At 42.1% G+C, this 22,374-nt stretch overlaps 1 protein-coding gene across 4 annotated transcripts in view; it reads right to left on the reverse strand.

The window, feature by feature from the left end:
- Positions 1 to 22,374, reverse strand: part of Glyr1 (glyoxylate reductase 1 homolog) — a 39,444-nt gene that overhangs the window by 11,532 nt on the left and 5,538 nt on the right. For 2 of the 4 annotated variants that reach the window (XM_051181356.1, XM_051181355.1), the window contains exons 4-10: positions 14,891 to 15,029; positions 14,218 to 14,457; positions 9,020 to 9,106; positions 7,398 to 7,454; positions 6,742 to 6,792; positions 6,575 to 6,648; positions 3,281 to 3,380 (exon numbers count right to left, since the gene is read on the reverse strand). In XM_051181356.1, the coding sequence (XP_051037313.1) occupies positions 3,281 to 3,380; positions 6,575 to 6,648; positions 6,742 to 6,792; positions 7,398 to 7,454; positions 9,020 to 9,106; positions 14,218 to 14,457; positions 14,891 to 15,029 (748 nt within the window). The remainder of the gene's footprint in view (positions 1 to 3,280; positions 3,381 to 6,574; positions 6,649 to 6,741; positions 6,793 to 7,397; positions 7,455 to 9,019; positions 9,107 to 14,217; positions 14,458 to 14,890; positions 15,030 to 22,374) is intronic. The other 2 variants (XM_051181359.1, XM_051181357.1) reach the window with 1 other exon arrangement.

The following is a 22,374-nucleotide window of genomic DNA, read 5'->3' on the forward strand; positions in this document are numbered from 1 at the left end:
CAAAAAATGAATGAATGAAAGGAGGGAAGGGAAAGAGAAATTTTGACGGTGTTTAATTCTGTAGCTCACATTAGTCTTCAACTTGCTAGGTAGCCCAGGCTGGCTTTGAACTGATGATGATCCTTCTGCCTATGCATGAGCCATCATAACTCAGTTTTACTCCCCCACCCCCAAGACAGGGTTTCTCTGTGTAACAGCTCTGGTAGTTCTGGAACTAGCTATGTAGACCAGGCTGGCCTCAAACCCACAGAGATCTGTCTGTCTCTGCCTCCCAAGTGTTGAAATTAAAGGCATACACCATCACTACCCCATTTACTTTTTTTCCCCCTGGAAATTAAAACCATATTTCATATTTATTATTTCAGAAGCATAAGCAGATCACTCTATTTTGCTGTCATTTTGATATTGGAGTCTCACTGTGTTGTGCAGCCAGTCTGGCCTGGGAAATCTGGCCTCAGCCTCCTGAGCAGCTGTGGCTCTATACCTGGCCAAAGAACCATTCAAAGTTTTTTCTTGCTTTTATATTTATTTACTTAATGACATGTATATGTGAACATGTGGGTCAGTGTAGTGAAATATTACTTATGATTTATTAAAGCTTGACTGAGGATTCAGAAAAGCAAAGTCAGATTCAAACTATAGAGATCAGGCAGTGGTGATACATTTTTAATACTAGGACTCAGGATTAAGAGATAGATGGATCTCTGTGAGTACAAGGCCACCCAGATCTACACAAGAATGAATCAGTCCAAAAAAGAATTATAGCTCACACCTTTAATCCCAACTTTAGGGTAGTGTATAAGACAGAAGCAAGGTCTCAGAGAGGCATTCATTTTCCAGACACACTGAAGATAGTAGCATTCGTTCTTCAGCCATGCTGGGGAGAGGTTACGGTCTGAGTCTTGGTGAGAAATCATGGAGACAGGACCAGTCCATTCAGCCTGAGGTAGAGGTAAGAAGCTAATGGCCAGGTGCTTTGCTTTTCTGATATTCAGCTTGAAGTTTGAACCCCAATATCAGTCTCTGGGTCATTTATTTATTTATTTATTTTTCTTGTTACAGGTCAGAGGTCAGGAGTCCTTCCTTTTAGAATATGAGTCCTAGTGATCAATTTCAGGACTCAGGTGGGTAGAACTGGTGGCAAGCACCTTTACCTACTAAGCCATCTCCCCAGTCCCAGAACTTTTATTTTTTTGAGACAGGTTCTCTGTATTGCTTTGGAGCCTGTCCTGGAACTTGCTGTGTAGGCCAGGCTGGCCTTGAACTCATAGAGATCTGCCTGCCTCTGCCTCCCAAGCACTGGGATTAAAGGTGTGCCCTACCACTGCCCAACAACCTTTTCTTTTATGAGTGAGTGTGTGTATGTCAGCATCTCACTATGTACCCCTGGTTGGCCTGTAACTTGCTATGTATATGTAGACCAGGCTGGCCTCATAGAGAACTCAATGCCTCTGCCTTCCAAGTGCTGGGTTTGAAAGCAAGAACCATCATGCCCAGCCAAAAAGACCATTTCTTGTCAACAGTCTTAAAAGAAATTCCAAGGGGATTAATTATTACAGGACTAAACGGCTTTTTACAGCAGTCTCTTGCCAGGCCCTGTATTGAGTACTTTCTTCCCTCTATAAAATAGGTGCTCTCACTCTGCTACTCACACAGGTGGAGACAAGCAGAGTGTATTGCCACATAAGGTAAACAGCACATCTGTGATTTGAATTTGGGCCTGTCTGACTTGATTCTTAGATGCTTCACTTTCTTGTCCATGTTTCCTAATGAAGAAAAAGGGCAGCCAGAGGCACTTCTCTCAAAGGGAAACATCCCAGTTACCACACATGCCTAGACACCCTGTTTTCCCTTACTTGCAGCATTTTCAGTCTTGAGAAGAAAGCAGGAGTCACAAAGACTACAGTGGAGCTTTAGGGTCTTACCTGGGTTAGTTCCCCATAGCATCTACTCAATGCTCAACACATGATTCCAGGTTCCCCACAAAACCCAATCATTTTTCTGTTATTGAAAGGCACCCAATTCAGTAAAAAAAAAAAAAAAAAATGGGAGTGGAGGTACTGGGGAAAAGAACCAGGGCTTCGCTCTAGCACTGACCTATACTCCAGACCCTAAAATATTCTTTTTTGAGACAAGGTCTCACTGTGTAGCCCTGGCTGGACTGGAACTTATATTGTAGGCCAGACTGGCCTTGAACCCAGATCTTTTTGCCTCTGCTGGGATTAAAGGCATATACCACCACACCCAGTCCCTAAGATATTTTTGTTAATATTTTGTCACCATTTAGTGCCAATGCCTCCTTTAGTGATCAGCTCTCCTGTAGTTATTAATCATTCACAGGGGTAAAGCATACCACATGTCTCAAAAGGGAACACACCTTTCTAATCTCTGGTTCTTTATTCCATGAAAGAACAATGCTCTCTCATTTCCTGCTGCAGTTCATTACTGCATAATTCCGTGCTGCTCACCCTGCTCAGAATGGACCACATCCCAGGTATGGTGTGGTGGTTACAAAGAATGAAGCTGGTCTGCCTACATGGTCCATGTGATAGGGAACCCTTCATTTTATAGCAATGGGTATTTCTGTTGCTATTGTTATCTGTACTTTTTTTAAAAAAGATTTTTTTTTTTTATATATGTGTATGTATGTATAGACACATGAACACAGGTGTCCAGAAGCCAGAAGAGGACATTGGAGCTACAAGACCTGGAATTACAAGTGGTTGTAAGCCACCTAATGTATATGCTAGGAACTGAACTCTAGACCTCTGGAGGAGTAGTACACAATAAACACTCTTTTAATTGTTGAGCCACCTTTGCAGCTAGGTTTTTTTCATTTCTTTTTTTTTTTTTTTGAAACATGGTTTCTTATAACGTCCCCTATAGACCAAGCTAGCTTTGAACTCACAGAGATCCACCTGCCTCTGCCTTCTGAGTGCTGGGATTAAAGGCATGCATTACCATGTCAGGCTTCTTCTTTTTATTTTTGAGAAAAGGTCTCACTGTGTCTGGGACTTCCTACATAACCTATGCAGGCCTAGAATGAAAGGCAGCCCTCAAGCCTCAATTGCCTAAGTGCTGGAATTACGACATGTGCTATCTATCATGTGTGGTATACCTTGAGTAGTTTTAAATACTTAAATTTTCATAACAACATCTTATATATCCTTCTGCCTGTTCTAAGCTTAGGTTGTTTTTCCTAGGTGCAGAACACTGAGTAGAAACTAAGTTACCCTTAGTTACTCCACCTTAAGTGACAAACCTCACCCTTAATACTTACTTTCTCTGCAGTCCGGTTCCAAACAGTCACTGTGTGACCCATTTTTAGCAAGTTGGAGACGATGCCACTTCCCATTAAGCCAAGGCCCAAAAATCCTATCCTGAAAGAGACAAAGACTGATTGGTCCAGAGAAAGGCATGTCCAGCCTGCAGCACAATTAACAATGTTAACAATGTATTTTTCTTTTATGACACTGGGCATCAAACTCAGGGCAGTTTCATGTTAAGAAATGCTTTACAGCCTTGGTCCAGCACTGTACTTCTTTCTTCTTCTTCTGGATGGTCAATAAGGGTCCCTAAATATATATGGCCATGTCTAAATCTTTGACCATCATGACTTCCATGGCTCATGGCAAGTATTACAATTGTGGGTTCCCTTGCTTCTGACAGAGTATTGGAGCTTTTAATTCTACTCCAGTAACAAACAGAACTGTCATCAGTTCCTGTATGGCTTCCTGTTCAGCAATCCCTTGCACTAGGCCCAAATCCACACATAGTGTGCCCCAAATCCACAAACCACTGAAGACAGTGTTGATAGCCAGGCAACCTCCAAAACGCAGGAGGCACTAATATGTGTTCTCCCAGGCACTCATCTTTGACTTCCTCACCTACATGTCCTCCAAAGCACTGCTCCTTCTCAACCCATCACAACTCTCTGTGACTAAAGTGCATATGGCAAATTTTGCCTACCTTTGACTTCCTTATTCCTTTCTGCTACTGGAGAACTCAGTGGAACTGCTTGCTACTACTACTACTACTATCTTTATGTACGTGTATAGAGATCTTCATCTTGCTTTTAAATGTCTTTTCTTTTTTTCGAGACAGGATTTCTCTCTATTACTTTGAAGTCTATCCTGAAACTAGCTCTGTAGACCAGGCTGGCCTCCAATTCACAGAGATCTGCCTGCCTCTGCCTCCCGAGTGCTGGGACTAAAGGAGTGCGCCAACACCTAGCTCTAAATGTCTTTTTCGGTTCTTGTACTTTATGAGTATGTTTAAGTCAGAAGATAACCTTAAGTGTCATTCCTCAGACACAAATAACTTTTTTGGGAGACAAGGGTTCTCGCTGGTCTGAAACTTGCTAAGCAGGCAAAGCTGGCTGGCCAGTGAGCCCTGGTGATCTATTTGTCTCCTTAGCACTGAGATTGTAGGTATGTACCACCATGCCTGGCTTTTTCATGTGGTACTGGGAACAGAATTTAGGTACTGGATTATGTGGAAGAAGCTTTACCAACTGAGCCATCTCTCCAGACTTTTTATTTTTAATTGAGACAGGATCTTACTTTGTAGCCCAGTCTGGCCAGATAGGTTGCTCAGTAACCTCAATTTAGAGCAATATTTCTGAGTCAGCTTCCTGAGTGCTAGAATCCAGGGTGAACCACTATACCCAACTGTTTTTTATATACCTTTATTTCTTCTTGCATGGTACTATAGTTAAATGCTTTCCTTTTTTCAGAAATTTCACTATCTTCTTGTTTTTTATTTTTATTTTTTTCTCAGCTCTCAACATTCTCCCCTAGAAAGGCTCTCTGAATCCTCTCCATACTTTTGTTTTTTCTGGAATCTCACTGGCAGGCACAATTGGAAAATGACTACTTGGAGGTTTCCCTTACCCTAGCAAGAATACCCAGTATTCACCACTCTGTCCCAACACACACATTATGTGAATCAAAGCTACCACCTTTCTCAACAAAACAGGGTTCTCTGACCACTAGGTTTTATGCTAAGACGTTTTTGCCATTCACAGCTCTCTTTTGTAGTACAATTTCCCCCATAAAGCCTATCAAGACAGGAAAAAGAATCTATGAACAAACTATTTCCAACACGACAAGTAACAGTCCAACAGTCTCTATGTCAGTGTGGATTAATGTGGACTAGTTGCTTCAAGTGACTGACTCCAAACTCATATTAAGGAAGACATGTCTTGACAGGAGGTGGTGGCACCTCCTGGCCTTTAGTTCTAGCACTTGGGAGGCAGGCAGGCAGCTATGAGTGAGGCTAGTCTGGTCTACAGAGTGAGTTCCAGGACAGCCAGGGCTACACAGAGAAGCCTATCCAGAAAAACAAAACAAAACGACAAGAAAAAAAAAGAGTTGCCTTCAGAGGCAGTCAAGGTCTTGGGTGAGAATATGAGGACTTAAGCATTAGCCCTGTGCTGGTCTTGTTTTTAAAATGAATACAATCCTTACTAAAGAATACATACCTTCTATGCCTGGCCCTCACCATTTTGAGATATGGTTGTGCTAAACAGTCCATGTTGGCCTAGAACTCCCGATCCTTCTGTGCCCTAGCCTCCCACCCCAAAACCTTTGATCAGTTTCTAAAAGCTTGTCTCTTCTGCGGAGGGGAGTTCAAGAAGAACTTGTATAATTAGGATTTCAACAGTTTGAATGTCAAAAGATATATTGAATTTAGTTTGTGAGAGAACTATGTGGAAGATACAAATTCATACTGTTATATCACTCACAACACACTTCTTTAGTAATGAAACCCTTTTTACCAAATAACTGTAGGCTCAGCTGAAGCAACAATGAGGCCGTAAAGACAAGTCTCTGGAAGGCTTGGGGCCCATTGTGTAGGCAAGGTGGAGAGCAGCTGACAGGTGCATAGAAAGGGCAGGGAGGTAACACAGGGAGAAATGAGTAAGTCAAGACAAAGGCCTTATTCCAAAAACCTGCATGTCTCTCCCCATCTCCCCATGGCTAATCTTGGAGTTCCTATCACGCAAGGAAAATTTATATACTGAGCCAAATTTCCAAGAGTGGCTCCAGACTAGCAGTGGCTGTAAAGGCAGTTTTGCTACTTGTAAGGAAATGAATTCTTTTTTTTTTTTTTGAGACAGGGTTTCTCTGTGTATCTTAGCTGTCCTCGAACTCGCTCTGTAGACCAGGCTAACTTTGAACTAACTCATAGAGATCTGCCTGCCTATGCCTTCTACATACTGGGATTAAAGGTGTGTGCCACCATCACCCAGCTGGAAATGAATTCTTGGGCTGCACCCTAGACACACTTATCAATTGAGAAGCCCTATCCAGGATGGGCTTTGCAAGCCATCTTTTAGGAGGCTATGAGAACTTCTGAAGTAGCTCAGACTCACTGATTATTAGGGACTCAAGACCTAAGCTTATTCCCAAGGGAAGACCCCATGGGAAGTGGGTTGGGAATGACAACTTCCTCTGATAAGTGAAACTGTTGCCAAATTATTATCAGGTTTATACATAGCCCTTCAGGGTTCCCTTGGTGCCACTTCCTCAGCTCTAACAGAATCCAGAGGCCTCATCATCCAAGGTCTTACTTTTTGTCTGTGGGTGTGATGCTGCCATTCACGGCTGTGCTGTCTGCGGCCTGGATGGAGGTGGAGCCAGTTTCCTAGGGACAGGAAGCACAGATAATCATCTAGCAGTTTGACACACAGTGAGGCCACAGGTGAAATGAAAATTCGAAGGCAGGGAGCCTACATACCTCTTCACATACTTTCAACTTCTTTGTGATCGCCTGGTAACAAACAGCTGGCTAATAAAGAGGGAGAAAACAGACAACTTCTTAAGTGTAATAATTCTACATGGTAATTTCTCTAAATGGTTAGGCCTAAAGAGAGGCAATAACACAGGGTATTTCTTTGTTGCATAATTTTAACAAATTCAGAAAAAAACACTCAATATCTCAATACTCCACATAGCTCTTTGAAGGTCTCTGTCTGACTCTAAGCATCAGAGGTGCCAACTTATATGCATCACCATGGAGCTGGTCAGTAAAAGCTGAGCTGGAAATCAAATCTGCCTAACTCCTAAAGCCATTCATTGCTACAGGATCTTTGCATCACAAACTTTAGTAAAGTTCCCTGCCATAGCCACAGGGCTGGGAAGCTATCCTGACCACAGAGTCAAAGGGTGTGCCAGCAGGCAGCATGGGCAACCTCATGGAGACAGCCTCCATGTCTAGCTCCTCCTGCCTTAGGCTGTGAAGGCAACTGCTGATATCTCGGCAATGTAAGTGCATGAGTTTAAAAAGCTTTGATTTTTAATTTCATTGGCACTTGATTTTCTCATGGGCCTACACTGTTACTTAGCTTGTTGATATGGCATTCATAAACAGGTCTGCCCCAAGTGAAGACTTACCTTCTCTGTTTGACTCAGCAGAAAATGATGGAAATGAGGATCTGCATCTTTGACTGGCTGAAATCAGAAGACAAGGAAATCAAATGAGCTGCCCTCTATGAAAGTCACTTCCTCTTGTCTAGAAGAGGGACACCCTCCTTGCTGCATGGTTTCTCCAACCAAGTCTCCTTCAAAGATTTTGGGTAACTTCTATTTTTTTTTTTTCTCCAGGGTATGGTTTGTAGACCAGACTGACCTCGAACTCACAGAGATCTGCCTGCCTCTGCCTCCCGAGTTCTGGGATTAAAGTTGTAGACCGAACTTTCAGTTAATTGAAACTTCTATTTTTTTGGGTCAGAGTTTTTCTGTGTACTCCTGGCTTTCTTGGGACTTGCTATGTAGACCAGGCTGGCCTCAAAGTCACAGAGATCCACCTGCCTCTGACTCTTTATTGGTATTAAAAGCGTGAGCCATCCCCTGACCCCAGTTATCTCTTTTTATTTCCCATACTAATGATTGAATCTAGGGGCCTTGTCCATACCTGGCAAGTGTTCTACCACTGAGTTCTACTTCTAAGGCAGTGTTTTGGAAACACTCTCACTTAGATCCACCCATGCTTCCAGAATGCTGTCTCTTTGCTTTTTGTTTTGAGATAGTATCTAAGTTATTCAGGCTGGCCCTTCAACTCACTTGGTTACTCAGGCAGGCTATGAACCTATGATCATCTCGCTTCAGCCTCTACTAGATTTGCCTTTCATAAACTGCCATTCTAGTTAAGGGAAAATTGGCTCAAGTACAAAAAAGACAGATGTTTCTGCAGGTTAAGATCAATTACTCTAGTAACTCTGTGGAGAAATATTACAAAGCTCTTCTTCATTTTAGTACTAAGCATTCACGAGGCATGAATTGGCCTGGCTATATAAGCCACAGCAATTCCAGTTCTGGTTTCAGAGCTCTGGTCTCCTTGGGTCTCAGGCCAGATTCTTGTAGGGCTCAGCTTTCTGGGATCAATTCTAATTATAGTGGTCACGACCATAGATTTCCACAACTGTTGAAAACTACACCTAGTATCAGGTGGAGGCACAGTGTGACCCCAGGCTACAAAACATCAACATTAGCTGGTCTTGGTGGCTACATTTCTATAATCATAGTACCTTACCTCGGTATCTGAGGCAGAAGGCTCTCTACTTTGAGGCTGGCATGGATTACCTAGGAAGACTCTGTCACAGAATAACCTCTATCTCAACCATCCCCAGAAAAAACTACTTTCTCAAAGGTGGTGGTTGGGGGCAACAGAGGACAAAAAAAGAGTATTTATGGAAGAGATGGTATTTACAATAAATATAAGAGCAATCCTACCCCAAACAATAAGAATGATAGTGGGTCTATAATCCCATATATGATGCTAAGCAGGCAAACTTCCTAGAACCTCAAACCTAAAACACTTTTTGAGTATACTGAGGATAGAAGATTTCAGTATTTACCTCCTAGACTTCTGTACTGCTTTCCAATAAAATAAAACCAAACAACCAGAAAAAGGGGGGGGGGGGGAAGGGAGAGAGGGTCACATAGAAGTCAAAAAAATCTGCTGTGTGCTTGTTCTGACATTGTGGCCAGTCCTACCAGCAGGCAAAGTTCTTTACCTCGCTTGCAGTTGGCTGCCATTTAAATGCAGCCATTGGTCCAGCCATCATCCCCTTTACAGTGCTAGATTCTGGGATGGTGAGGTCCTACAGGAGAAAACCAGAGAGAGCATCAGGATACTTGGTTTCCCTTTTGGCCACTCAACCCCAAACTAAGCTCCTGACAAGCTCCACAGTTTAAGTGTAAGTTCAAGTGGAAACTCCTGGGCAAAGCTCTAAGTGGGAGAAGAAAGGCAACTGCTTCCTGTCCACACAAAGTGAGCCTTCTCTAGTCCTATAATCACAAAACCCACTCATACATTTATGTCACATGAATGCAGGTCAATTAGGAAGCTGCCAGCAAGTTACAAGGGAATTCTTTATGACAAGTAAAATCACTAAGAAAATAGTGGCTTCAGAGCAAATTTATCTTGTCTTAAGAAAACAAAAACTGCCTGGTACTGCTGAGGACCTGCCCAGATTTGAAAGTGATGATGAATGCCAGAATATATTTGGGGTGGTCTCAAATGAGCAGCTATTTATATATATGGCCTGTGTCTCATTCCCTTGAACAAAGCTGGTCTGGCCTCTACCATAACCACTGTGATAATACCTTATACCTCACCCACCTTGGTGGGGTATCAGGGTGAATGCCCATGTACCCACAAATATTCCACTGTTGACTGAGTTTCTTTCTTGCCTGGTCCCACAGCCGCTTAGCTCCAATTTCACTTTCCTGGAGCCAGGCCTCTTCCTCTACTACTTTGATTACCCTCTGACTCAAAGAACGGTGGTCACTGCTTTACCACTATAAAGCCACCCTTCTCCCTTGTCACTCATACTACACTGGCTGTCATACCAACATCATTGTCAGCAAGCAGCTGAAAAATTAATCTCCTGCTTCATTCTGGTCCCATGCAACTTAGTCTCTGCACCCCAGCCCAAGTCAGAGCTTATTGTATCTGCCCAAAGCCAGATCCCCACTTCTCACCATGAAGCTAAAGTTTGCTATGGCAGCCTTCAGGGAAGGCTCTAAGTCAGTCAGTCGCCTTAGTCTACTCTCATATCTGACCCAAGTCCTAATTCTTTTCCTTATTTATTTATTTTTTCCTTATTTATTTATTTTTTTCTGGGGTGGTGTTTTTTTTTTTTTTTTCTTCGAGTCAGGGTCTCTCTGTTAATAGTCCTGGCTGCCCTGGAACTCACTTTGTAGACCAGGCTGGCTTCAAACTCACAGAGATCTACCTACCTCTGCCTTCCAAGCACTGGGATTAAAGGTGTGCACCACCACTGCCTGGTCTGAATCCTAATTCCTTCTCTTCCCTTGCCATTCTCTAATTTACCAGCACTCCATTCCTCCATCCCAAAGACCGCAAACATGAACTGGCCTCAGAACTTCTGTATTATTGATGATGGTCTTCCATCATGTCTACGTGACTCACAGGCTTACTTTAAGGCACCATGGAAAAGTCCCCTCATCAAAGTAGCTTTAGCTGACCTCTCTATACCTTCTCCCATTTGAAGGAGATGTTGATTATAATGACAGCAAAGGTTTTAAAAGTCATCTTAGTCTTAATTTACATATATGGTCTTGTGTAGTTTCCATTACTCACAATGGAGAACTAATACTGTCTTCCTTTTACAGAAAACTGAGGTGCAAAAAGATCAAGTAGTATTTATCAATTGTGAGTTAGATTAAAAATTCAAACTCTAGGGAATAGTGGCACATACCTTTTCATCCCAGCCCCCCAAGAAGAAAACACTGGTATATCTCTGAGTTTGAGGCCAGCCTGAGACCAGGCTGCACAGTTCAAGGCCTCAAAATATACACATCCACCAAAAACAAACAAACAAACAAACAAACCCAACCAACCAACCCCCCAAAATAAACAGAACAATTCAAATTCCAGCAATTTGGACCCAGGGTTGGTGCTATTATAAGTGTGTTTTCCTTCCACTCTACTGCACACTGAGAATCCTGCTGGCATGTAGATGAAGCTGAACATGTATTAGAGAATTGGGTATCTCTCTTCCTGAGGGGCCATGTCTGTACAGCTCTTAGGCTTCCTGTCTAGACATTTGGTCTGTGGTGAAGCTGCCAAACAAGCATCTGTGTAGTATAGAAGCTAGTGTAGTGCTGCTCCAAAGACCACTCTGCAGTGGCAGATACAATCTCTATTTGAACTAACACAGAAGCCTCCAATAGCATTACTACACAGCATCTGACAAAAGGCTGGTGAATTTTAATTTGTATTCAAAGAAGATGGGACAGTAGAGTTCCACAGATGAGAGAATGGGAGCAAGGAGTTTGTAGCTTTTGATCCAAACATGAAAGAAAGACCTCTATCCCTAATTCACTCTTCTTGGTGTGAATGTGAAATTTTAGGAGTACCACAGGCCTAACTGTACTTTTTCTGGGATTGTATTCATTTGAGGCTGAAGCTGTAGTTCTTAGGTTAGAAGTAGGAAAGGAAAGCCCTAATGCTGCATAGATTAAGATACACAGGATGAGGATAAAATATGGTTTATATAATATTTTATTCTGGGAGAAGTCACTTACATAAGAAACCAATGACCCACAAGTTCTCCCTCCAAGGATCCACACCCAGGCTGCTCTCTGTGACCCCACTGGAACCAAGAGAGCGAGTTGGGGGTTCAGGACCCCAGACCAGCCTACTCAGCATGTCCTCATATGTGACCATACCCAAGTGGGCATGGTCAGAGCAACAGAGCCCAGCAAAGACATGGGATCAAAGCAAGATCTGAAATAGCAGTCTAGACAAGCGTTTGCCACCTCTGAGATCAAGGTTGGCTTTTTTCAGTTATCTATAGCAGGCAGAAGATTACACCACAACAGAATGGCACTCATCTGGGACTCTACAGCTAGGAGCCTGTGCTGCTTACTGCCAGCCAAATGACAATTGCTATGGCAACACACCCGCACTCTGAGCTACAGGACAGATGAGGTCAGATGCACTGTCACTCTATTACCAGGGCACACTCCCAGCACTTCATACTGAGCACAAGCCCAGCCTAAAACCACCCAGAAAGGACCCAGCTAGGGGTTAAGAGCAGGTTTTCCCTAGACTGAAACCTGGTTAAAAGTTACTATCACCCAATGAGTTACCCTGTTGTAGGGGTGGACTACTTTTCATTATCAGCTTGAGGGAACTCTTGAGATAGGAGAAGCAAGCTTGAGAAGGCTAGACTTAAGTGACTTTCCACCTCAGTTCTCACTATATACCTGGCTCCTATCCTGGAAACCCACTGCTCTCCAGGTATGGTTCTCAACACTACCTGTGGACCCACTCAATTCTCACAGTAAACCTATGAGATACCAGGATCACACTAGGAAACTGAAGGAAAGGAACTTGGCCATAGTCAATCAGTTGCAACAAACCATAGGTTATAATCCAAACATAGGTCCTTTGTCCTAACCTGGCCACTGTATTCTGCTTTATATAATAGGAAACTGTTTCTGTCCAGGATGATTCAGGAATCTATGAGCAGCTTGCCTGAAGATGGTATTAATATGGAAGACAGTATAAAACATGACAGCTCCAATTCCTTTTTGATTGAAAATTACATTACATCTTTTGGGGGCTTCTTTCAGGCCACACTCCTTGCAAAGACCCCTATTCACTGGGGGTTTGCAGTTCTCTGAAGCTCCCTACCTCCTGAGCATGCTCACAGGGAGACTCTTGCTCTCTTCCTTCTTTTCTCTTAGCCTTAGGGTAGTATGATGGGCCTACTCTAATCAGAGAATCCCCCCTACCCCCCACAGAGGCAGGCCAGGCTGAACTTAGCCAAAAATATTTTTTTGGAACCCTGAAATGTTTTAAAAATGTGAATCAGATTTAAATATTTAAACTTAGGGTGTTTCGCATATAATTCTGTATTTCCAGCTCCTTCCTCTCATGGAAAGCAGACAATCTGGCAGCAGTTGGATGGAGTGTAACTGGGCCAGCCCCAAGACGCAGTAAGCTCTCCTGCTCTTTTGCAAACTCAAGGCAGCTTCATTTGCTCTATGTTCACTGGTGTTTGATTGAACCTGCCAGTCTTGCTCTGGCATCTAGTGTTTCATCAAGGTTTTATCTCCCACTGTTCATCAGCCATCTGGCTTCTGCTTCTTTTATTCTAGTTGCACGTTTCCTAATGTGTTCCTCACAACTCAAAGGCCACCTACTTCTACTTCCTGAAATTCAAGACTTGTTAGACACAGGTGAGAGATGTGTCATTTCTTCCTGGATTCATCTGGCCACACTTCCAACTTTACTAGCCCTAAACAAATATTCTCTTTACAGTTTAGCCTTTCTTTTGAGCACCCCTTCTCAAATTCCAAGGCTGTTGTTCATCCAAGATGGCTTCCAAAGTCTACAGCTCTACTACGGTTTGGGCCATGCTTCAAATGCATTACACTCAAAAAATGAAGAATGTAGCTTAGGGTAGAGTGTTTGCTTACCATGTGTGAAGGTCCAGGCTCTACCCTTAGTTCCATAAACAATGACAACAGCAAACCCCAAATCTCCCCAAAAGCCAGCTCACTCTTCTGTGAGACAGCTCCATTTCCTGACTCCTGATCATGTAAGAAAGCAAGAGCACTATCTTCTAGGAGTGAAGCTTGACTCCACTTTCTCTTTCCTTTTCATCTACACCCCTCCATATAACCAACTGCCAAATCATAGAAGGGCTTCCTCTGACACATCTCTCCCTATTCCTTCCAGGAAATGCTACCATCTCTTATGGATTTATCAGTGACTCTGGCTTTCTATTTGGCTTCAAGCCCCCTTTTCTGTCCTCACAATCACAAAGGCCCAGCCTAGCATACAATGCCATCTCAACAACCAGCTCAAATAGCTTCTTAGGTGCTTCCACTATCTTGAATTTACTTCATAGTCCTCCGCGACCCTGGGTTAACCTACCTGTACCTGTTTGCCCCTTTCCTCTACCTACTAGGATACTCATGCAAGAATCATGCCTCACATGATCTGCATGCTCACCTCTACAGTGCTTTCCCTCCCTTCCTCCTGCCCAGGTCTGGGTACCTAAGCAACTCAGACTGCTATTCTGTCACCACCTCCTGCCCCTACTATGTCTGTGTATTTTGCTTTCACTTTATTTATAGATGCCAAACCTACTAGATGAGTAACATGATACTTCAGAGCATGGCTCTACTTTAAAAAGGGACTAGTCGGGGAAGCTATAGTGGTAAGACAAACCTTCTCGTCCTTTGGGGGCCGACCCCGCTTCCGGGGACTTTGCTCTTGGGCTCTTTTGAGGCATTTGGAGCCTCTCTCTGCAGAGCCCGAAGTCACCCTCTTCTTTCCTTCTCCCATGTTCTTCTTCACCTTCCCTTCAGACAGGCTAAGCTTGCGTTTCTCATCGCCTGAGTTTGGCCTACTTCTCTCCTCACTGGAATTACGCCGGTTCTTATCATCAGCAGAAGTGTGGGATGATGTCTGAAAGTTCAACAATAATAATGATGACCACTAAACAGCCACTACCAACATTGGCCATGTAGTACTCTTGGCACTTCTGTGAACTGTCTTCATAGTCACCCTGAGAAACAGGATCCCTGCTCACCCATTTGCACTGGAAAAACAGCTTTTAAAAAGAAAATCAAGTCACTTGTCTACAGCCCCAAAGCTAGGATGTGGCTGTGCTCCTAAGCTCTTAGTTGCACTCCAAAGCTGAGCTACTTCTAAAAGCAACATGCCTCAGAAAAAAGTGGCTTCAGAAAGGTGAGCCACAGGCATAAGATCTGGGACCACAGTTGTTCTCTTACTAGGCATCTCGTGGTAATGGAGTGAGTCTATGACACAGTTCATCTGCTAGTAACCATGCAAAACCACCGGCCTGATGTTGGAGGGGAACTGCTGAAGTCTCTCTCACCTGGTCTTTCCCTTTGGCTCTCCTGAGGAACTCTTCAACAGCATCCACAGCTTGCTGGAACCGTTTGCCCTTGTTGATCTTTATCATTTCCTCTTTGTGAGCATGATAAGGCTTTAGCTGTTCCACTTTGATCCAAGCGCTAGTAGAGAACAAACACAGAAAGAATTTTATTCATACTGCATTTGTCAACACATTCCTGTGATCTCACCAGAGTAGGATTTGAACACCCATTTGCTTTAGTTAGAAACTGAAAGAGGTATAAACCTCACCAACCATTTGTCTCAAACTCTTAAGCCCAAAGTATATTTTCTTGAAACAAACAGAATTTTCCTTAAGTGGAATCATGGTCATATACTTTATTTTCACTCTCATTTGATGGCTTTCCGCACCCAACCACACACTGCAGGAGAAGTCTGTAGACAGTCTGCTGTCTTCAGTGTGCAGCATGAAAGCCAAGGATACCTGCAAACATTATAAAACATGAGATCACTTCCACAAAAGGAAACAACTGTTGCTGCTTAACTATTATTTATTTGTTCTTTTTTTGAGACAGGCTCTCAATACATAGCTCTCTATGTCCTGGAATTCACATGTAGACCAGGCACTCCTCTATCTTTACCTCTTGAATACTGAAATTACTGGTATAAGTGGCTTAGTCAGCTATTTGAATCAGATATACAAAATTTGTTCAACAACCTAGAACCTATCTATAGTTAGGAATGTAATCAGACTAATGAAACACTTTTTTTTTTTTTTTTAAAAAGACAAAGACTCAGGTTGGAGAGGTGGCTCAGTGGTTAAGATCACTGGATTCTCTTCCAGAATACCCTTGTTCAATTCCCAGCACCCAGGGGATCTGGACTGCACATACATACTGCACAGACATACTTGCAGGCAAAACATCCACCCACATTACAATAACAAATAATAATAATAATAATAATAATAATAATAATAATAATAAAAGACAAGGACTCATGAACTCCTGATTCTTTTGCTTCCACCTCCCAAATGCTGGGATTAAAGGTAGTGCTGAGGATTGAACTACTAGCTATCAACTGAGAACTCTACCCAAATGCAACGAGTTAGCTGTTTTTTAGATATTTGCAGCAATTGAGCCTACACTTGTTCTTAAATGATGGTATCCATGGCTACTAACCTATACATACATATGGTTCAGGATGAGGGCAGCAGTCATAAATGGAGGCTTTAAATGGCATTTTTCTTGAAATGCAAAATGAACTCCTTTAATTGTTAATGTAGCACATTAAAGTATTAAAAAAAAAAAAAAAAAAAAAAAAAGCAGTCAGCTGTACTTCTGAGGTATCTGGTCTGTCACAGAACCCTGAGCAAGTCTCCTGAAGTAGACTTTCTGTGGCTTATGATCCTCCAGATTTGAAGCGCAAATGAGAACACATTACATGTATTAGTTGTACCTGAAAAGGTACAGGACAATTTACATGTTTTCCTCTGTAATACTCATAGGATCTCACAGCATATCCTTCAGAAAAAGTGGGCCAGGCTAAGGATATAGAAACTGGATCACATCAATAGGTGAAGTTTCTTTCCTTAAAAAGAGCCAGAGAATATTCATGCATAATGGCCAAAGTGTTTTTTTTTTATCCACCTCCATCTTTCTGCACTCTGAGTGTTGTACAAGCAGTTTTGAGGGTGAGTCAAGAACAAATATGGTAGCCCTGAGACCTTAGCCCACAAATTTGAGACAGCACACTAAGGCAGGCATGGTTATCTATGACTAAGGCAAAGAACACACAGAGATAGGCATTGGCCTCTGACACACAGGCTCAACCACAGCAGTGGAGTGAGATGTTTTCCAGTGGCCAGCTCAGTTATAGTTTGCAATCTGACAAGAGAGCCATGAATCCAATCCACAAGGAAGAAACATGAACTAAAGTATTGATCCATTAATGCTGGCCAATATGTCTCTAGAGACCCCAATCCCTACTTCTCACTGTATTTACAGAATTCTAAAGACAGAGGTAAAGGCAGTAAAGATGCAGTACTAACTGGTGGTTCATTTCTGAGACCACACCAGTGTCAGGATGAAGCCTAAAGCATCATGGTTCTCAAGACCCTTACTGTCCACCCTTTACAGAGCTGCAAAACTACATTAGATGCTCTACAGGCAATAATCCCATTCAGTCCTTTATGTCATTGCCATGCTTGCCTCCTCTGACTAACTTCTGATTTAGGGGCAAGGATGAAGGCTTCTGTGGAAGAAAAACCAATAAATCAGAGCCCGTTTTTTTTTTGGTCAAAATGTTTTAAAAGGTTTATGATTTCTGTAAGAAGAAATACACACAAAATTCTACTCACCTTCCTCACAGGACTTTGAGAAACTACAATGAAAATTTCCTCGATAAAATGATCTTTGAAATATTCAAATAAACTGACAATACAAATATAACTTTGAGAGAATTAAAAAGAGAAATGTTAATCTACTCAGAAAATGGATCAAGTATCAGAGAGGCATCCTGCCTCACCAAAATACAGCCAATAAAATGCTAGCTCACCAAAACCCAGAAGGATCACCTCTAGAAAGCAAACCACACTTTGGCCATCCAAACAAAATGTGTTCTATGGTCACATCACAAAGCCCCATCTGCTTAATCCTGGAGGAACAGCAAAGCAGCCTAGGCTGGTATGAAACTGATGCTGGCAAATGATACCTTCCAGCCATTTTTAGGAGCTAGAAGGACTGCTTTGCCAGTGGGTGGAAAGTTACTCATATGGGCAACTATTTTATTTTGTTTTAGTTCATGTGTATGGATGTTTTGTCTACATGTATGTTGATATACCACATGTGCCTAGTACTACTATGGAGGCCAGAAGGTGATGTCCCTAGACCTGGAGTTATAGAAGGTTGTGAGTGCTGGGAATCAAACCTGAGTCCTCTGGAAGAGCAGCCAGCACACTCAACCACAGAAACATCTCTCCAGCCCATTGGCTGGGTAACTCTTCAGTATTAAAAACTAAATAAATAATAAAAGCAACAAATAAATCAATAAATCGGGAGGGACGGGGTCTAGCTTGGTATTCATTAGACCCTTGGGTTTTTCACTGTCAACCAGGCTACCTACAAATGCATAGAGATCTGCCTGCCTTTGCCTCTCAAATGCTGCAATTAAAAGTGTGCGCATTACCAGAGCTGGCCTTAATTAAATTTAAATTTATTTATTTTTTGACAAAGTGTCTCTCTATGTAGCCCTGGCTTTTCTGGAACTCAGTCCTTAGACCAGGCCTTGAACTCAAGAGATCTGCCTGCCTCTGTATCCCAAGTGCTGGGACTGTATCCCAAGTGCTGGGACTAATGGCATTCATTACCACACTAATTTTAATTTTTGGAGGCAATGATCTCATGTAGCCCAGGTTGGCCTCAAACTCCATATGTTACTAAGGATGACCTTAAATCTTTGATCCTTTTATTTTTACTTCTCAAGTGCTACTAGGGTTATGACTATAGGTGTATATCACTGTGTCTGATTAATGCAGTAATCAGGATCAAATCCAGAGCATTATACATGCTAAACAAAGATTTTACTTAAGTTACATTCCTAGATCTGATGATGGCAATTTAAAAACTGCTCTCATTTTTTGGGGTGGTGGGGGGGAGTGCTAGGATGAAGCCAGGGCTTGTACATGCTAGTCATTTGCTCTGCTCTACCAATAAGCTGGTCACTCAGACTTACAAAGCTGTTTTGTTTTCTGTAGCGAGCTACTGTTTCACCACCTTTTCCTAGGATTTAGAAGCTGTACTCACTCAAGACCATTTTGCCATAGATGGGGAAGTCAAAAAGAATCATGCCTAAAGTATGAAGCTTTACTTTTATGTACAAGGGAGTTAATTATACATTGTAGTAGAAAATGCTGGAAAACAAGCTCTAACTGGCAATCAGTGGGGTCACACAGTCAGATATCTGTTAAATGTAAACAGCAGAAGGAGCACTACTGTAATGTGCTACTAGTCACACGAAAGGAATACACAACTTCTTGATTCTGTATCTCTGGAATGGTACAACCCAAGAAATTAGTTTATCTGAGCTGGGTGTGTTATTCCCAGCACTTGAGAGGCAGCTGCAGGCAGATTTCTTCTGACTTCCAGGTCAGCCAGAACTGTTTTGCAGAGAGCCCTGTCTCAAAAACCCAAACAAAACAAGAATACACACACACAAACCCCCCGAAAACAAAAAATAACAAAACAAACAAAAAACCCAAAACCCAAAACAAAACAAGCAAACAAACAAACAAACAAAAACAACACCAAAAAACAAAAAACACTTCCCAAACCACAAAACAAAAAAAGGAAGTAGTCAGCCAGATTGAGGTGAGGCCAGCCTGGTCTACAGAGTGAATTCCAGGACAGCCAGGGCTACACAAAGAAACCCTGTCTTAAAAAAAAAAAAAAATTCAGGAAGAAACTATTTTACCTGAAGGGCTAAAGAAAAGGTATCACTTGATTCAAAAGTAATTGTAAAAGCCATTCCAGCTGCTCAGTAGATGCTGCCCCAGATTTCCTGGCTTAGAGGCCTATGTGACATCTGACATGGCTGACAGTATGTTCCTACCATGGTGTCTTGTCATACTTCCTACAAACTCTTCAAAAGGAAGACAGGACAGATCTGCCACTAAGCCATTCACAGATTAGTCCACTTAAATAAAATTTTCTATTTTGGAGCTGCTTTCTCAAGTGAAAAACCATATGACAACCTTTGCTACTGCTTAGAGGTAAGAACCTGGGCTGGGGTTTTGAAATGGTGATACATGACAATAGGACAATAGGATGGGATGACATAAAAAGACACAGGAGCAGAAAGCCCAATCAGACTATATGGGTCTCATTCTTGATCTGAACTTAGACACTGAAGATGACGTGTGACACCTCCAATTTAGGGCTATTTAGAAATGAAGGCACCAGGAAACAGACACATGCATACTCACACAAAGGCAATATGGAAATGTCTCAGCTTATTTCAAGCAAAGTTTACCTTAAAGACACCAACAAAGCCAAGTGTGGCTGAGCACTTCTGTGAGTCCAGTACTTGGGAAGTGGAGGAAGGAGGATCACCAGTTTTAAGTCAGGGTAAGTTATAAGAGATCCTGTTTCAAAACTACAACAACAACAAAACACCACTATCATTACCACCACTGTCAAAAGAAAACACCAACAGACTTGCAATTAAGATGCATTTAGAAAATTTTCTTTCTAGAATTTGGTGTCCTGGTTAGTTTTTATTGTCCACTTAATATAATCAAGCATGGATTAGATCTAATGAATTTGATCTAATCCCTTCTCAGGATGAGGAAGTCTCAAACGAGGGAGAACTCAGATCAGACTGGCCTGTAGTTCATGGGGGAAATGTCTTGACTGTTGATAGGGGAGGGTCCAGCACCCTGTGGGCAGTGTCACAACTGGAAAGTTGGTCTTGGACTGTATAAGACAACTGGGTGAATAAGCAGATAGGCAGCATTCTTCTATGGTTCCTACCTTACTTCTCTCAAAGCCTCACTGTGATCTGGAGGCATAAGATCGAAAGAATCCTTCTTTTGAAACTGCTTGTGGTTATGGTGTTTATCACATCAACAGAAATTTAACTAGGATACTTGGTGACATCCTCAAGTGTCAGAAGGGACCTTTTAGCTGTGTCGCTTACATTAAGCAATAGTCACCACTCCTCTATGGGTCAGTTTCTATAATTCTTTTACATGACATCTGTTCACTCATGGCACTGTCATTAGCCATATTTGGACATGAGGTATTCCTGTTATAGGGAGGGAGAATCTAATCCATTCTGCCCTGGCACAGGCAGAGGTTGTGCTAGTCAAATATCCAGAACACTGGACCTCACTACTTACTTAGCTCAATTCTTTTTCAACTATTTAAAGGGTGTCAGATTTAGAGAAAGTGGATTGGTTAATGCCAGGAGAAAAGAAAAAGGCATGCTCACACAGTTCTAAACCAGTACGTTTTTCATCATCAACCATGGATTTTAGCGCCTTCACCTTATATCAACTAGGCCTGGCTCACCCTATATGTGGCTTGATGTTAAAGGTTCCTGAGTCTGGGATCCTGGACATCTTACCATTTAAACTTGCAGCTCCTGGCCCTCATGTGAGAAGAATCAGAACACCACCCCTATCCACTTCCTGAAAGCAGAGGGGAGAAGAACTGGCCATAAAGATTGCCATGGAAACTGAGGTCACTAGTCACAACCAATTTGCCCATAGTATTTTTTTTTTTTTTTTTTTGGTTTTTTGAAACAGGGGGTTTCTCTGTGTAGCTTTTAAGTCTGTCTTGGCACTCCCATAGATCCACCTGCCTCTGCCTCCCCAAGTGATGCGAGTAAAGGCATGTACCACCACTGCCTGGTCTACCATATTCTTTTAAAGAGAAACTCCTTAGGGCCTTCCCTTGATTTATCATCATTATTTTTAAAGATTTATTTATTTTAATTTGTTGTTTATCTGTGTTTTACCTGCATGTATATCTGTGCACCATGTGTATGTCTGGTGCTCATGGAATTGTATGGAACTGGAGTCACAGATAGTTGTGAGCACCATGTGGTATTTAGAAATTGAACCTTGGTCCTCTGAAAGAGAAGCCATTGCTTTTAACCACTGAGCTATCACTTCAGCTCCTGCAATAGTATTCTTAAATTGGTGGCTCTGAGTACCTACAAACTAAATGAATACTTTCTCATTTCACTATCTCCAGCTATGGATCAAACCAAAAATTTTCAATAGTGTTGAGTGTGTTTGTGGGTATGACAGTACAAGTAGAGGTTAGGAAACAACTTGAAAGAATCAGGTCTTTTTTTTTCTTCTTCAAGACAGGGTTAGGATTAAAGGCGTGTGCTACCACCACCCAGCCAAAAAAAAAAAAAAAAAAAAAAAAAAAAAAAAAATTTAAATACATAATTTGTTAATTTGTTTTTATGTTCATTGGTGTTTTGCCTACATATATATCAGTGTGAGGGTATCAGAAGTCCTGAACTGGAGGGTGTGAGCTGTCATGTGGTTGCTGAGAATTGAACCCAGGTCCTCTGGAAGTGCAGCCAGTGCTCTTAACCAAGTCATCTCTCCAGGCCCTGATCAATTTTTTTAAAAAGATTTATTTATTTGTATTTGCATGTGTAAGTGTGTGTGTATTTGATGTGTGTACAGGTGCTAATGAAGAGCAGAAAGTGTCAGGCCCTTTGGAACTAGAGTAATAGGTAATTATGAGCTATATACCATGGGTGCTGGGAACCAATGAGGGTCTTCTAGGGTAGCTGCAAGTGCTCTAAACCGTGCAGCTATCTTGCCAATGTCAGGTCAAAATTTTAAACTCCAAGCCTCGTTTCTTCTTTGATGAGTGGCAACAAAGAACAGACCTGACCAAGTTGGACACTGATTCATGATGTTAAACTGTGGTCTATGGTATAGTTAATAAAGTTTTGCTGAAGTTATTTTTCCTTTAGATTTTA

The sequence above is a fragment of the Phodopus roborovskii genome, unplaced genomic scaffold (genome assembly GCF_943737965.1).
Source record: "Phodopus roborovskii unplaced genomic scaffold, PHOROB, whole genome shotgun sequence".
In the NCBI taxonomy this organism is placed as follows: domain Eukaryota; kingdom Metazoa; phylum Chordata; class Mammalia; order Rodentia; family Cricetidae; genus Phodopus; species Phodopus roborovskii.